The sequence below is a fragment of the Oryctolagus cuniculus genome, chromosome 9 (genome assembly GCF_964237555.1).
Source record: "Oryctolagus cuniculus chromosome 9, mOryCun1.1, whole genome shotgun sequence".
NCBI classification, from domain to species: domain Eukaryota; kingdom Metazoa; phylum Chordata; class Mammalia; order Lagomorpha; family Leporidae; genus Oryctolagus; species Oryctolagus cuniculus.
Window position 1 is genome coordinate 100950584 of NC_091440.1, and position 15203 is coordinate 100965786.

A 15203-nucleotide genomic window follows, 5' to 3' on the forward strand; every position below is an offset into this window, starting at 1 on the left:
TTCCATTTTGGGGGATCATTTATTTGACTGCTGTTTGCTGTGCTATCAGAGCATGTGAGCTTTTAGAGATTAAATGGTGAGATACCCAGTAAGGATAACACAGGTAGGTTTCTAAGGACTAGCAATTTTCCAAGAAAGAATAGCAGGTATTAAACAGTAACTATTTCTAGGGTCCTTAAATGTCATGAATCTGCAAAGAACACTTCCAAATCATTATCTTACCAAGTGTTTCCCTGACTTCTACCGTTTTGATCCCCAAACGTGCTATATGAACCATCGCTGTGCTTGTAGTTCAACTGTCTTTGGTACCCTGGAAAGAAAGTTTTCATAGATTTATCAAATAGCAGTAACACTGGAAAAATTTTTTCCCTTAATATTGTTGAGGAATCATAGAGCAACTATTATTTTAAAATGTCTCCAAGTCTTGATGATACCATCGAATTTTCTTATGTTACAATATGGTCATTTTATCAGAAACCACAGTAACAAAGACTGATACATCTTAACCAAAGAGATGCTGATTTGAGTTCACTGAAAGATATTTCAGATATCAATAAAGGATTCTTTTTTAAAGGAAGCTTTTATTTAATAAATGTAAATTTCATAGGTACAGCTTTTGGAATGTAGTGGTTCTTCCCCCATACCCACCTTCCCACCCCCAAACTGTCCCACCTCCTACTCCTTCTCCCATCCCATTCTTCATTAAGATTCATTTTTCATTATCTAATAAAGGATTCCTTTGAAGTAATTCTCACCACTGATGAGGTGACTGATGGCTTTGGACTTAATCTTCTCTGTCAGTTGCCGTGTTTCATTCAGATAATTCAGAACATAGATGTTAGGGACAAAGAGGACCATATTCTGCTCTCCACAACCATAGGGAATCTGGAGAAGATTCTCAAGGTTTTGCATTGCAGAGCCTAGTATATCACCTGGGGAACGAAAAACAGATCAATGGATAATGGTCTAGGGAATTAGATTAATAGTTGACTGAGAGGCCAAATTATTTAGGGGTGAGAGAGGACAAGAAAGGTAAAGAAATGAAAAATAGAAAGGAAAGCATAAAGTGAGAAAACAATGAAGCAGGTGGTTCAATTATGGAGAAAGTGGGGAAGAAACAGAATCATAGTGATGCACCTTTTCTGAAGGACCACGTGTCTAGTAAATCTGCACTATTAATAATTTGAAAATCCACTAGGAAGCATTACCATCTAGTAAATCAGTGAAGATGAAGGAACAGAGAAGTGAGAGGTGACCCTCTTTACTTTCAGGGTATGTCAAGACATCATTAGGGGCCTGGCACTGTGATGTAGCAGGTAAAGCCACCATCTGTAGTGCCGGCATCCCATATGAGCACCGGTTTGTATTCCAGCTGCTCCACTTCCAATCCAGCTCTCTGCTATGGTCTGGGAAAGCAGTAGGAGACAGCCCAAGTCCTTGGGCCCTTGCACCCACATGGGAGACCCTGAGGAAGCTCCTGGCTCCTGGCTTTGGATCGGTGCAGCTCCAGCCATTATGGCCAATTGAGGAGTGAACCAGCAGATGGAAGACCTCTCTCTCTCTGCCTCTCCTTCTCTCTTTGTGTAACTCTTTAAATTAAATTAATCTTTAAAAAAAAAGACATCATAGCACAACATCTATACAACCTCCTTCCAACTAAAACATGGTACAACCCTCCTTGACTTAGAGCTGTTTTTCTCAATACAGTATCTGTTATCAGGGACTTCATTCATCATGGATGATGAGGTCTCATGCACTACAGTTATGGAGTTGGACAGCTTATTCTCTTGGTCTCACACTTACCCAAAACTGAACATGTGGCCCTGGCAGAACCTTCAACCACATTTGAAGGAACTTTCAGAGATACTTTTTCAGTCACTCCAGCATCTAATTAAAGAAGATACATAAAGGAATACATGTAAGGGAGGGACAATGAAATACATGCTCTACTTTTTTATAACTAAGAAATTAACAAACATGAAAATTGTACATACTTATGGGGTCCTATGTGATGCTTTGTTTACCAGTCAGGGTAAATATATTTATGATTTCAAACATTTAATATTTCTTTGTAGTGAAAACATCCAAAATTATATGTTCTTTTAATAGTCTTTTTAATAGAGAAATATGCAGTATACTTACATTATCTATGGACACCCTACTGTGGAATGGAATGCCTGAACTTCTTATACCTATCCATCTATAACCTACTACCTGTCAACCAACCTTTCCTCATCCCTTCCCAATTAGTAATAGAAATACCCACCATTGTACTTTTACTTTCTATGGGAACACTATTTTTTAGAATTCATTTATGAGTGAGATTATGTAATATTTGTCTTTTGTTCTTGGCTTATTTTACTTAATTATATCCAATTCCACTCATATTGCTGCAAATGATAAGATTTTATGCTTTTCTATGGATGAATAATTACCCACTATATTTATGTACCACATTTTCTTTATGGATTTATTGGTGGATAGACACTTAGGTCGTTTTCATTTGTTAGCTTCTGTGAATAGTGCTTTAGCAAATGTGGAGGAGGATGTCTCTTTGAGAGATTGTTTTATTCCTTGAATATATATATATACACCAATATGCTGGAACATATGGTTGCTCTATTTTTGGGTTTTTGGGGAACATTGTTTTCCACAATGTCTATACTAATTTACATCCCCACCAAAAGTATGCAAGGGTTCCCTTTTCTACACATCCTTGCTAACATTTGTTATCTTTCATCTTTTGATAACAGCTAATCACACTGGAGTGAGTGATATCTCATTGTAGTTTTGAGTTGCATTTCCGTAATTGTTAGTGATGTTGAGCATTTTCTCACATGCCTGACAGCCATTTATGTGTCTTCCTTTGAGAAATGTCTTTTAGATCTATTGTTTATTTTTAAGTTATGAGATTTTCTTTTTTTTGTTATTGAATTGTATATGTTCCTTATGTATTCTAGATATTAACTTCTCGCCAGATGTAGAGCTTGCAAATATTTTCTCCCTTTCTGCAGGTTGTCTTTTCACTCTATGGATGGTTTCATCTGCTGTGCAAAAGTTGTTTACTTTGGTGAAGTCCCATTTGTTGATTTCTTCTTTGAATCTTTTTCTTCCACATGATCTAGATCAAACATTTATTATTCTTGATTATATAATTTCTTTGATGTAATCCAAGTTTCTTCTAAATCCATGATTAGTCATTCCAAGAAGCTCATATTAATAATATATATTTGTGCTAAATTCTCATTTTCCTTATAAGCATATACAGTCTAGTATATTTATTTCCTTCTCTTCATGTTTTAAATTAATTCCTACCATTGTCAGTATTTCTAATATTCATCTTAATTCCATAAACGTGTATTGTGTATGCTCTATACTAGGTTCTATTTTATTAATCAAATAAACTTTTATTCATTCACTTGAAAGACAGAGACAGACAGACAGACAGAAACAGATAGACTAAGAAAGATCCTATCTTTTGCTTATTCACCAAATTCCCACAACAGCCTGGGAAGACCTTGGCTGAATCCAGAAGTCATGAACTCATTCTGGGTCTTCCACATTGGTGGCAGGAACCTGACTACTTGAGCCATCAATCCTACCTCCCAGGGTGTGCATTGGCAGGAAGCTGGTGTCAGAAGCCAGAGCTGGGTATCTAACCCAGGTACTCTGATGAGGATTGCAGTAATCTTAACTGGCATAGTGACCACTAGACCCCGCCCCCACACACACACATTCTATTTTAAGCTGCAATGATGCAGTGATTTTCAAAACCAATTTCCTGACCTCACAGACCTTTCACTTTCATGGGAGGATCAACATAAATAAGCAAAGATCTATTTTGTATGATAGATGTTGTGATGGCTGTGGAAAAATTAAAGCAGGGTAGGTGTTTCTGTGGAAAGTTAGTAACACAAAACCAATTAAGAAGTGCAGGATGTGGGGAGTGTGTTCCATGTTGAAACTCACTGGTCAAAAGTGATATGTCAGTAGAGCTGTAAGCAAGCCAGGGAGTAAGATTTATAGATACTGGGGGATGTTTCCAGGAAAAGGGAACAAAAATGAAAAAGATTCCAGAGATTGGTACATGTTGATGTTTTCCAAGAGGAGGGAGGGGGCCAGTGTGGCCAGAACAGGGTGTGTGAAGGAGAGATTTGTAGGATATGAAGTCCTGGGGGTAGTGAGAGTTTACAGGTGACAACAAAACTTAGGGATATGGGGAGCTCCTGAAGGGTTTTAGCAGAGGGAGGACATAATCAGACATGAGCTTTAAAGGATCTCTTTTGCCGCAGGAGGACAAAGCAAGATGATCAGGGGACTAGTTAGGACATTACTGAGGCAGCCATAGAGTAGAATTGGGCAAGGGGAGAAGTGAGAAAGTTCTGGATAAAATTTGGAAGTAGAGCTCACTAGATTTGCAAATTGATTTGGTGTAGAATGTAAAAAAAAGAATGAAATAAAGAGGAACTCCAAAATTTCTATCCCCAACAAGTAGAAAAAAATGGAAATTCTATCATCCGAGATGTAGAAAATTGTGGGAAGAGCAGAGGTTTAGTTTTGAACATGCCCATCAGACCTAGAAGCCTAAGAAGTGAGATGATGCCAGGCAGCTGAATAAGTGAGTGTGAATTCAGAAAACAGGCATGGGCCAATGATGTAAGTTTTGTGGCCCTATAGTAGGTGTTCATTATGAAAGCTATGTAACCAGAGGACAGCCCCCAACGTACAACGTGAATGTGATGCACTTTCAGTAGAAAGTGTACTTCATATTTAAAACCTTTATGTTTTCCTGAGCTAGCAACATTGAATAGAATATTCTCTAGTCTCAAGGTGGGCAGTGGCAGTGAGCCCAACCCTCCCTTGATCAGGAGAGGAAACAGCCAATACTCTCCAGTGTTCTGTGTAGCTAAGTGAGGATGTTTGGGGATTAGGCATATTCAGTACATTTTCTACTTATAATATTTTCAATTTTTTATGGATTTATTAGGACCAAATCCTATTATAATCTAAGGAGGGAGAAAAAGAGATCTTTAGACTGAGCTTTATCTTCAAGATAATTCTAGCTGGCACAGAACTTAAAATTTTAATAGTAACATTTACATGATTATATTAATGATTTTTGTAAAGTATAGGTTTTCTATACATCTCTATACATGTGAGTGACATGTTAGCATCCCTCATAAAATAAATAGCTTATTCATAAACATGAATATGTTTAAACTACTAATTTAATAACCAATAATATTACACCACACAGATATTTCAATATTTTGAACAAGGTTTAGGAATAATTTTGGGAAACAGAATACTGTGCTAGAATCAATGGCTTTAGTCTTCATTATTCACTAAGAGCCTTAAGGCAAGGCTTTTAACTGCCCTGTGCCTCTGCTTCTTTATCCTTAACACATGGCAGTAATAATATCCTCAATAGTAGTTCTTTTTATTCCCCCTGAGAAAACTGAACCTAATCCAAGTGTTTTTCATCAGAAAAATGTTATTTTTCATCAATGTCCTTAGATTTGCACATTGGAGAATGTAAGTGTTTATTTCTGTTTGTTTTTTTATAAAGGGAAAGTGTGTCCCATTGGCCATTTGATCCACAACTCTATACTCTAGCAAGCAGCTTAACATCAGAATTTTACCTATTTTTTACACTTACCTGATGCACACAACAGTGTGTTGAAAGTTTCCTCCTTTTCTATTCCTTCAGGCTTTGTATTGCAAGAAAAAAAAAGATCAAATAGTAATGTGACACTGAATGTATAGGAGAAAAATCAATCATTTTAAAGGACAAAATGCTAGTGAAAAACTGAGTTGTAGACCCTTCCATTCTTGGAAATGAAATGGCATTGTCACATATGTATTAGATAATGCTATGTGATGTAGTAAGAGCCTTGAGACTCAGAATACCGACATACCTCAACTATTAAGGTCTTCACTACAGTATCCTTCTGTCCAAGTGCAGGGACTTCTGCCACCTCATTGTCACACAGCTCCTGAGGGTGTAGTGCTTCTGCAGTAGCTGTGAAATTCACCTTTCCTGGGGAATAACGTTCTTAAAGAGTTAAATGTTGATTCTATGTTGAAGGATTTCTTCTTTTTAAGTCTCTCAATGCATCCAGTGGTTTTCTGCCTCTTGATTAGCAAAGTCATGTACTGGAGTGTACAGAGTCAATCACCCCAACATAAAAAGTGGAATTTGGAGTGTACAGAGTCAATCACCCCAACATAAAAAGTGGAATTTGTGGATGGTTTTGCCACTTACCCAGAGATTTTGGAGTCACAGCCCAGGACAAGGTTTTCTGCTTGTTTCCACAGACACAGTGGGACTCCTCATTCTTCTCTGTTGGGACAGCCAGGAAGGCAGAGGAGACCCCCAGATGCACCTTGACCTGTCCCCCACATCAAGCAGAAGTTCGTGAGAGGACACAGGCAGGGGTCAATAGGAGGAGAGAGAGGCTGAGGGGGCCAGGTAGACCAGCCAGAAACTCAGGGGAGTTGTTCAAACAAGGTAAATCCTACCAAATAACTGCTTTCTGTAAGTTTGCATAGAAAAACTGACAAGAGATCAGGATTTCACCTCAGGCCAACACAAGGAAGAGATTTTTTCTTTAGCCGAAGTTGGAAAATAAAATAATCAGATGGAACTAGGATCTGAATTTAGAAATACACAGATACAGAGGCTCAAATGAAAATGGCCTTACCACCTTGGACCTGGCAGGTACCTGTTCTGCTCTAAAATGAGGATAATTTATGTCAGTTCTAATTCCCCAGGAGGTGGCTTAAGAGACCTGGGTAATCAGTGGTGACTTTGGCCCTTTCTTCTACTTCCGCTCCCTCTCAGAGAAACACCCTTACCCGAATGCAGTAGGACAAGTAGTTGAACACAGTGGCTTTGAGCGTGAAAGCTTCTCCTCGCACCACAGAGTAAGGGAGCGTGAGCTCTAGGAAGAAGGGCTGGAAGACGTTAAGAGAGACGATGGGGGACAGGCCAAGCCCTGTGCTTCCAGACAGGCACAATGCATTCGCCTTCCACTCTGTGATGGTGTCGGGGACCTTCACTGCCAACTCACTTCCTCCTGACAAACTGGGGAAAGGAAAAAGAGAAGAGTGAACACGTCTCATTTTTAGCCCAAACCATAGCTGATCCTAGAGCATAACTCAACCTAGTGAGGCAAATGCTAAACTTGATCTACCGCTTAAAGCTTCTAGTGAAATATCTGTCTTTCTCCTTCCTTTTGTCCCTCACTTCCTTCCCTCCTTTATTTTTTCCCTGCTTCCTCCCCCCACCCCCCACCCACATCCTCCCTCTTTCTTTTCAGAGTGAGAGTAGCTTCCTGTTGTGGATTCTTTTAGCTTTCTTGGGACCACGTTAGGAGAACAAGCATCTTGTTTAGATATGAGATAAGTGAGCTGTGGAGCCTAAATATTTATCAGAAAAGAGTGGAGCAAAATTGAAAAGATCAAGAACCAGGGATAATACCAGAGTCAGAACAGGATTCACACCCTCTCCTAAATTCCAGGCAATGCACAACTTACTCAAGTACCACCAAGTCCCAGATCCAGGTCTCAGGGAAATACTTTCGGAGTGTCTCTTTCACTTGCATGGTCTGAGGACTTTCTCTCATCATTGGGTAAATCATTCCTGCAGCACCAGGTGCCGAAGCAACAGCAAGAGGTGCTGCCAAGGGAATAGGGCCTCTAGCATTATGTCCTATAGACCCAGCTAACCCTTGGGGACCTAGAATGGAAGACAATCCACAGGCCTCAGGTTAATTTCATCTTGGTCATTTTTTTCTTTTAAGCTGCCTTATTTCTTTTTTTTTTATCTTTTATTTAATGAATATAAATTTCCAAAGTACGACTCATGTGTTACAATGGCTTCCCCCCCCATACCGTCCCTCCCACCCACAACCCTCCCCTTTCCCACTCCCTCTCCCCTTCCATTCACATCAAGATTCATTTTCGATTATCTTAATATACAGAAGATCAGCTTAGTATACCTTAAGTAAGTATTTCAACAGTTTGCTCCCACACAGAAACATAAAGTGAAAAATAATAGATGATTTTTTTAAAATGATGATGAAATCAGATCAGACCTATTGTCATGTTTAATCCCAGTGAGAGTCAAGTTGGGAATTGATAATTTCTTTTTTTTTTTTTTTTTTACAGAAGATCAGTTTAGTGTACATTAAGTAAAGATTTCAATCGTTTGCACCCCCATAGAAACACAAAGTGAAATATACTGTTTGAGTACTCGTTATAGCATTAAGCCTCAGTGTACAGCACGTTAAGGACAGAGATCCTACATGAGGAGTAAGTGCACAGTGACTCCTGTTGTTGACTTTACAAATTGACACTCCTGTTTATGGCATCAGTAATCTCCCTATGCACCAGTTATGAGTTTCCAAGGCTATGGAAGCCCCTTGAGTTCTCCGATTCTTATCTTGTTTAGACACGGTCATAGTCAAAGTGGAGGTTCTCTCCTCCCTTCAGAGAAAGGCACCTCCCTCTTTGAAGACCTGTTCTTTCCACTGGGATCTCACTCACAGAGATCTTTTTGCCAGAGTGTCTTGGCTTTCCATGCCTGAAATACTCTCATGGGCTTTTCAGCCAGATCCGAGTGCCTTTAGGGCTGATTCTGAGGCCAGAGTGCTATTTAGGACATCCGCCATTCTATGAGTCTGCTGAGTATCTCACTTCCCATGTTGGATCACTCTCCCCTTTATTTATTCTATCGGTTGGTGTTATAAGCTGCCTTATTTCTAAAGTGGAATAACAATACTCGCCCAAGGAATGCTTATTATTGGAAAAATTTAAATGACCAGGTTGTTGCTTTGTTCACTCTTTGTCCAGTTGCCAATACAACTGATTTGTCAAATAAAGTCTAGAGCTAAATGCATTTTACTACAGAAATAAGGGGAATTGTGTAACTCTGTCTAAGAAGATTATTCAGCTCGTCAGTGTGATCCAACATCTTTCATCGGCATTCAGCATCAAAGAGGAATAGATATTAACAAGACTATCTCAGGGATGATTTTCTTAGTTTTAACATTAAAGAGAATATGGAGATTTAAACAATAAACAGTACAGTGCAGTAACATAGGTGCTCTTGACAATAGGGACTTATGAAAGGAAAGAGAATGAACTTCAGTTTAGCCAGAAAAGACTTGCCAAAGTGGAACTCCAGATGCCCATTAACAGGTAGCAGTGGGAAATGGGATGAACCCTCCAATGAAATGGCTGTGCAAATAGTTGATCGCATGGGAAAGAGTGCTTCCAAAAGGTAATGAGAAGTGTACTCCCCTGGGATAGGACGTCTATGCTGAGGGTATGTTTAATGTGGCTGAATGAATACTAGGTGTACAGAAAAAAGCTTCATGAAGTGTAGGACCAACAAATTAGATTTGCTAAGGCAAGAATCTATTGGGTTCATAAAAATTAAAGTGATATTCTAGAGATCAGAAGATACATAATCTTTATATATCTTTATTATAATCTTACATCTATATATTTTCTGAATCTGGGGTATCACTTTCTTGGTATAGTTATGTATAGCTATGAAATTATAGATGTATGTGATCTATATTAAATAAGCCCTTGGGTATTTTTTTGAATCCCTAATTACAATAATTTGATGAATTCTGGAAGTAGCAACTATGTCTGGGAAATAAGTGAAGTGAGAACAGAAATGCTTACAGGCACTTAACCTTTCACAGCATGTAAGTTAGACTGAAATGGAGAAAAACTCAAGGCAAGGAAGGTAATCAGGGTGGGTCTTCAATAACACAGTTATGAAATCATGAGAAACAAGACTAAGGGAATATACCTAAAAATGAATAAAGGGTGATTGTCAACAAAATACCAATGGAAAAATTTGTAATACAAAGGATATTTGAGCTAAGACTGTGATAGTGTCATGATGAGTTTTCAGGCTTGCTGGATTACCTCATTAACATGTTTTCTCTTAGGAATGGAAAGGAAACATATACTTGATATTGAGGGATGTGAAAATTGATTAATAGTGTTTTTCTGTATTTAAAAAAAAAATATGTGCCACTAGGCAGAATCATATTAGATGTTCTCGGTTTATGCAAAAAATACCTCAGGGAGTTTGAGATCATCATTCTGAATTCAGACTTAAAGAAAAAGAGTTACTTAAAGTTTAAGCAGGTCTGAATTTCCAGTCATGGTCATAGCAGGTGGGGTATAATGAGAAATTGTCCTTTTGTACTGAAAGCAGTTATTCTTGTCTCATTATGCAGGATTTTCTTTCTGTTGATGGAATGTTCCTATTTACTCCTTTGGTTTTTTTGTTTTGTTTTGTTTTGTTTTGTTTTTGACAGGCAGAGTGGACAGTGAGAGAGTAGAGACAGAGAGAAAGGTCTTCCTTTTGCAATTAGTTCACCCTCCAATGGCCACCGCGGCCAGCACGCTACGGCCGGCGCACTGTGCTGATCCGAAGGCAGGAGCCAGGTGTTTCTCCTGGTCTCCCATGGGGTGCAGGGCCCAAGCACCTGGGCCATCCTCCACTGCACTCCCTGGCCACAGCAGAGAGCTGGTCTGGAAGAGGGGCAACCGGGACAGAATCTGGCGCCCTGACCGGGACTAGAACCCGGTGTGCTGGCGCCGCAAGGTGGAGGATTAGCCTATTGAGCAGAGGCGCCGGCCTTGCTGATCCGAAGGCAGGAGCCAGGTGTTTCTCCTGGTCTCCCATGGGGTGCAGGGCCCAAGCACTTGGGCCATCCTCCACTGCACTCCCTGGCCACAGCAGAGAGCTGGTCTGGAAGAGGGGCAACCGGGACAGAATCTGGCGCCCTGACCGGGACTAGAACCCGGTGTGCTGGCGCCGCAAGGTGGAGGATTAGCCTATTGAGCAGAGGCGCCGGCCTTTGTTTTTCAACTAGAACTTTACCCTTGTATTCCAAGGAATATAATCTATTCGATTAAAAATGTGTATTTATGGCCAGCACAGAGGCTCACTAGGCTAATCCTCTGCCTGTGGCACTGGCACCCAGGGGTTCTAGTCCCGGTTGGGACGCCGGTTCTGTCCCGGTTGCCCCTCTTCCAGTCCAGCTCTCTGCTGTGGCCCAGGAGTGCAGTGGAGGATGGCCCAAGTGCTTGGGCCCTGCACCAGCATGGGAGACCAGGAGAAGCACCTGGCTCCTGGCTTCAGATCGGTGCAGCGTGCCAGCGTAGCAGCCATTTAGGGGGTGAACCAATGGAAGGAAGACCTTTCTCTCTGTCTCTCTCACTCTCTCACTGTCTAACTCTGCCTGTCAAAAATAAATAAATAAATGCATATTTATTCTTTTTTTACAAAATGACTGTATACTACCATTCCAATTCTTATTAGAAAATATGATGAGTACACTGAATTTCAGTATGCAAAGAGAAATTCCTTTAGTCTGGTAGAAGTAGAAAAGAATACTCAAAATCTTTTAAACTTTTCCCCATTTCTAGATACACTTGAAAAACCTAGAGACTAGCAGTCTATTATTATATTCAATATGTCTTCATTTTCATAAAAATACCTGTCAGAGACTATTTTATATCCATATGATCCTAACCATTTATTTGCCTTGTGTCAGTGCAATATATGGAGGCAGAAGTGGGTATGCCATTTCTATCTTGGCCATGGAAGTCGGGTGCAACTCTTCTCTTTCTTCCCTGTGATTGTGACCCTGGAAGGCACCCTGGGGATGGTGGAGTGGGAGGATGAAGGCAGACCAGACATGCTTGTCTCACTGTTTGCAATGGTGCTTCCTAGAGAAATACTGTACTCATAAGCAGGAATTTTTGTGAACAGAAATTGAACTGTTATATGCTTAGCCACATCAGTATGAGAGGGTACTTCCGAAAACTCATAGAAAATGGAATTAACAAAGAAGTTTATTTTGGTGCAAAAAATTGTGATGTAAAGCATTTTCAAAAACTTCATGAAAAAATATTTTCTAAAAAAATAGTAGTATAGATTATAATCTGCCTTGCGTATAATCAATTTTATGCTGACTAATTCAGCTATTGAATCTCCAGGGAATAAGTAGAATCTGAATTAGCAAGATGACTGAAGGCTAGAACAACAACAAAAAAAAAAGCTGCTGATCTTGATGTGGGCGGAGATGAGAATGATTACTTAAAATATCAAATGGGAGAATGTTATTCTATGATCACTTTTAAAAGAAGTAGTTTCAGGGGCGAGTGCTATGGCTTGGCAAGTAAAGCCACCACCTGCTGTGTGGATATCCCATATGGGTGCAAGTTCAAGTCCCAGCTGCTCCACTTCCAATCCAGCTCCCTGCTAATGTGCTTGGGAAAGCAGAGGAAGATGGTCCAAGTGCTTGGATCCCTGTACCCATGTGGGAGACCTGGAAGAAGCTCCATAATTCTGGCTTCAAATTGGCCCAGGTCTAGCTGTTGAGGCCATCTGGGGAGTGAAACAGAGGATGGAAGACTGACTCTCTCTCTCTCTCTCTCTCTCTCTCTTTCTCTGGCTCTGCCTCTCTGTAACTTTGCCTTTCAAATAAATAAGTAAATTTTTTTAAAAAAGTCATTTCAGAGTCTTAAGATCCAATACTTAGAAAAATATTATTCATCCCAAGTCAACCCAGCAAGGCATCACTTTTCTTCTACAATATACCACATTCTTACCTGCACTGTAGGCCCCAGGTATTCCTGGAAATGGTTGAGGCATTGAGCAAAACTTTGGTTTATGGATTTTTGAGTTGGTAAAAATACTTAATCCTACAGACTGAGAAAAAAAATGCAACTTGTTAAAGCATATAGTACCAATCTGACCTGAAATTTGAAACCATTTCAGGAGTTTATATCAATTTCACTTTCACTATTATTTTCTACATAACAGCATCATGCATTTTCATACAGTAAGGAGGAGAACTGTTTGTAAATATGAAAATGGAGTCACAGAAGGTCAAGTTCATCCAGCTAGTGAGTTGGGTTTGGTATTCAAATCCATTTCATGTGATTTCTAGTTTTTAGGTACTGTCTTTGTATAAATTCATGGCTCTTAAGTTATTTTTTTGCATCTGGGAAACTGAATATTCTATTCCTAAATGTTTTCCTTCCTTCTTTTTATCTACAAAGTAAATATCTGTATCTCTGAGGATGTTCACACACATACACACACACACACACACACACACACACACAGACTTAGATCTCCTTATGGCTTTATTGCAGAGTAATTTTATTATTGTTTCTTTTCACATAAAATTGGAGGGTTGCTTATTGGAGATTTTTCTTCACAATGTTAGTCAACTTTGTTTTGTTTATGTTTTATTGGAAGACATGACCTTCCCTGAATATCTTACTCAATTCTTCCCTTTCATGATTTGTCCTTTTTCTCTTTTCATTTTCAATTTTGTTTAACTACCTTGAATGTCTGCATCCAAAATACACATTCAGAGGTCCACAATTCAGGCCTCCCACTGGGTGGCAGGGACCCAACGACCTGAGCCACCACCTACTGTTTCCAGTGTCTACAGAAGTAGGAAGCTGGAACCGGGAGTGGAGCTAGCACTGAAACCCAGGCATTCTTGGATGTACGTGGTTGGCCCCAGTGGCATCTTTTTTTATTCCTTCCACTCTCCAACTTTTTTTTAAGAGTATAACTTGCTTTTTAAAGCAATCACATTTTCAAAGATGTGAAACACACTATGGAAAATAGTTTGATTTGTTTTCCTCACATTTTAGAATCTCTAAGAGGGCCAGTGCTGTGGCATAGGTTAAGTCTCCACCTGCGCCGCTGGCTTCCCATTTGGGCACTAATTCAAGTCCTAGCTGTTCCTCTTCTGATCCAGCTCTCTGCTAACAGCTTGAGAAAGCAGTAGAAAATGACCCAAGTGCCTGGACCTCTGCACCCACGTGGAGAGATGGAAGAAGCTCCTGGCTCCTGGCTTCAGATCGGCTCAACTCCAGCTGTTGCAGCCATTTGGGGAGTGAACCAGCAGGTGGAAGACCTCTCTGTGTGTGTTTTTGCCTCTCAAACAAATAAATTTAAAAAAAAAAAAGAATCTAAGAATCAGTGAGTGGGAAACATGATGGTAGTTAGTAGTTTTGGGATCAATTTGGCTAATGGTTTAGTAAACCATTTGCTGTTTAAGGTGCCAGAGAATTCATGTTTAAATAATTATATGTATACAAAGTTCTCTATGCCTGTGCAGTTCCAATATTTCTCAATTACTCATTGTTTTGTTGTGGTTAAAGGAAGATCAAATCTTAGAACTTAGAAGGCCTTTGACCTTCATCATAGCAATGATTTAGAGATTAATTTTGACAATTTTGGAGGGAAGAACTACCTTGAAGATACTGTCAACATCGTCGGCATTGAGGATTTGCTTTGGCATGTAAATGAGCCCATTGTGAATGATGTCTTCTGCACTGACACATCTTTCTCCATCTTCACCCTCTGAGCCTCCAGATCCAACACCGAACACAGATTTTACTGGTAGCAATGTGTAGATCTGTAAAATCGAGAGAACAAAGGAAGACTCTCTCTCTCTCTCTCTTGCTCTCTTTTAAATTTTAAATGTGATAATGTTCACTACAGGGTTAAAAGACTATGGTATATATTCAACATTTCTAAGGTTGCAGTATAAAAAGCAATACAGGAAATCATGGAGAGAGATTAAAGGTCGTGGATCTTAAATCTTGTGTTATATGGAAGATAGTAATATAGACAGAGATGAAATTAGACTGAAACTCTCATAGCCCATTTTGGTTGGGTAAAAATAAAGCCAAGCCTCTGTCTCCCACATCAAATATCTATTGTATATGAGTGAATGGGTCCTCTTTGCATCTGATTATTATTTATGGCCCGTACCTATATTCCTTCTGAACTATGGTTTTTTTATATTTTATTTGTTGAACACTTTATTTGGCGGATCTTTAAGCCTTTAACTATAATATAAGCTAATTTATATATCGTATTCAAAAGTAAATAGAAAGAAAGAGAGGGAGGGGATGTGAGGGAGAGAGGTAAGCATCATTATAGTCCTAGAATTGTATCCATGAACTTTGTGTTAATATCACATTAGCATGACAATTGTGTAGTAGTGCTTATCATACATTTGCTATAAACCTGAGAATCTAATGTATGAATAAATTCCTTTTTAAAAAAGTTGTCTGAATAGTAGTGACCAATAGAGGAAAACAATTCTAGTCTATAGTCTGCTGAATTGTGT

General features: G+C 39.4%; 1 protein-coding gene across 1 annotated transcript in view; it reads right to left on the bottom strand.

The window, feature by feature from the left end:
* The window catches only part of LOC100352842 (pregnancy zone protein), a 73586-nt gene that overhangs the window by 17966 nt on the left and 40417 nt on the right, over window positions 1-15203 (bottom strand). Inside the window, exons 16-25 of the mRNA XM_051850129.2 lie at window positions 14319-14483; window positions 12652-12751; window positions 7540-7741; window positions 6859-7087; window positions 6266-6392; window positions 5919-6040; window positions 5660-5711; window positions 1804-1887; window positions 756-932; window positions 223-310 (exon numbers count right to left, since the gene is read on the bottom strand). Coding sequence (XP_051706089.2) covers window positions 223-310; window positions 756-932; window positions 1804-1887; window positions 5660-5711; window positions 5919-6040; window positions 6266-6392; window positions 6859-7087; window positions 7540-7741; window positions 12652-12751; window positions 14319-14483 — 1346 coding nt within the window. The remainder of the gene's footprint in view (window positions 1-222; window positions 311-755; window positions 933-1803; window positions 1888-5659; window positions 5712-5918; window positions 6041-6265; window positions 6393-6858; window positions 7088-7539; window positions 7742-12651; window positions 12752-14318; window positions 14484-15203) is intronic.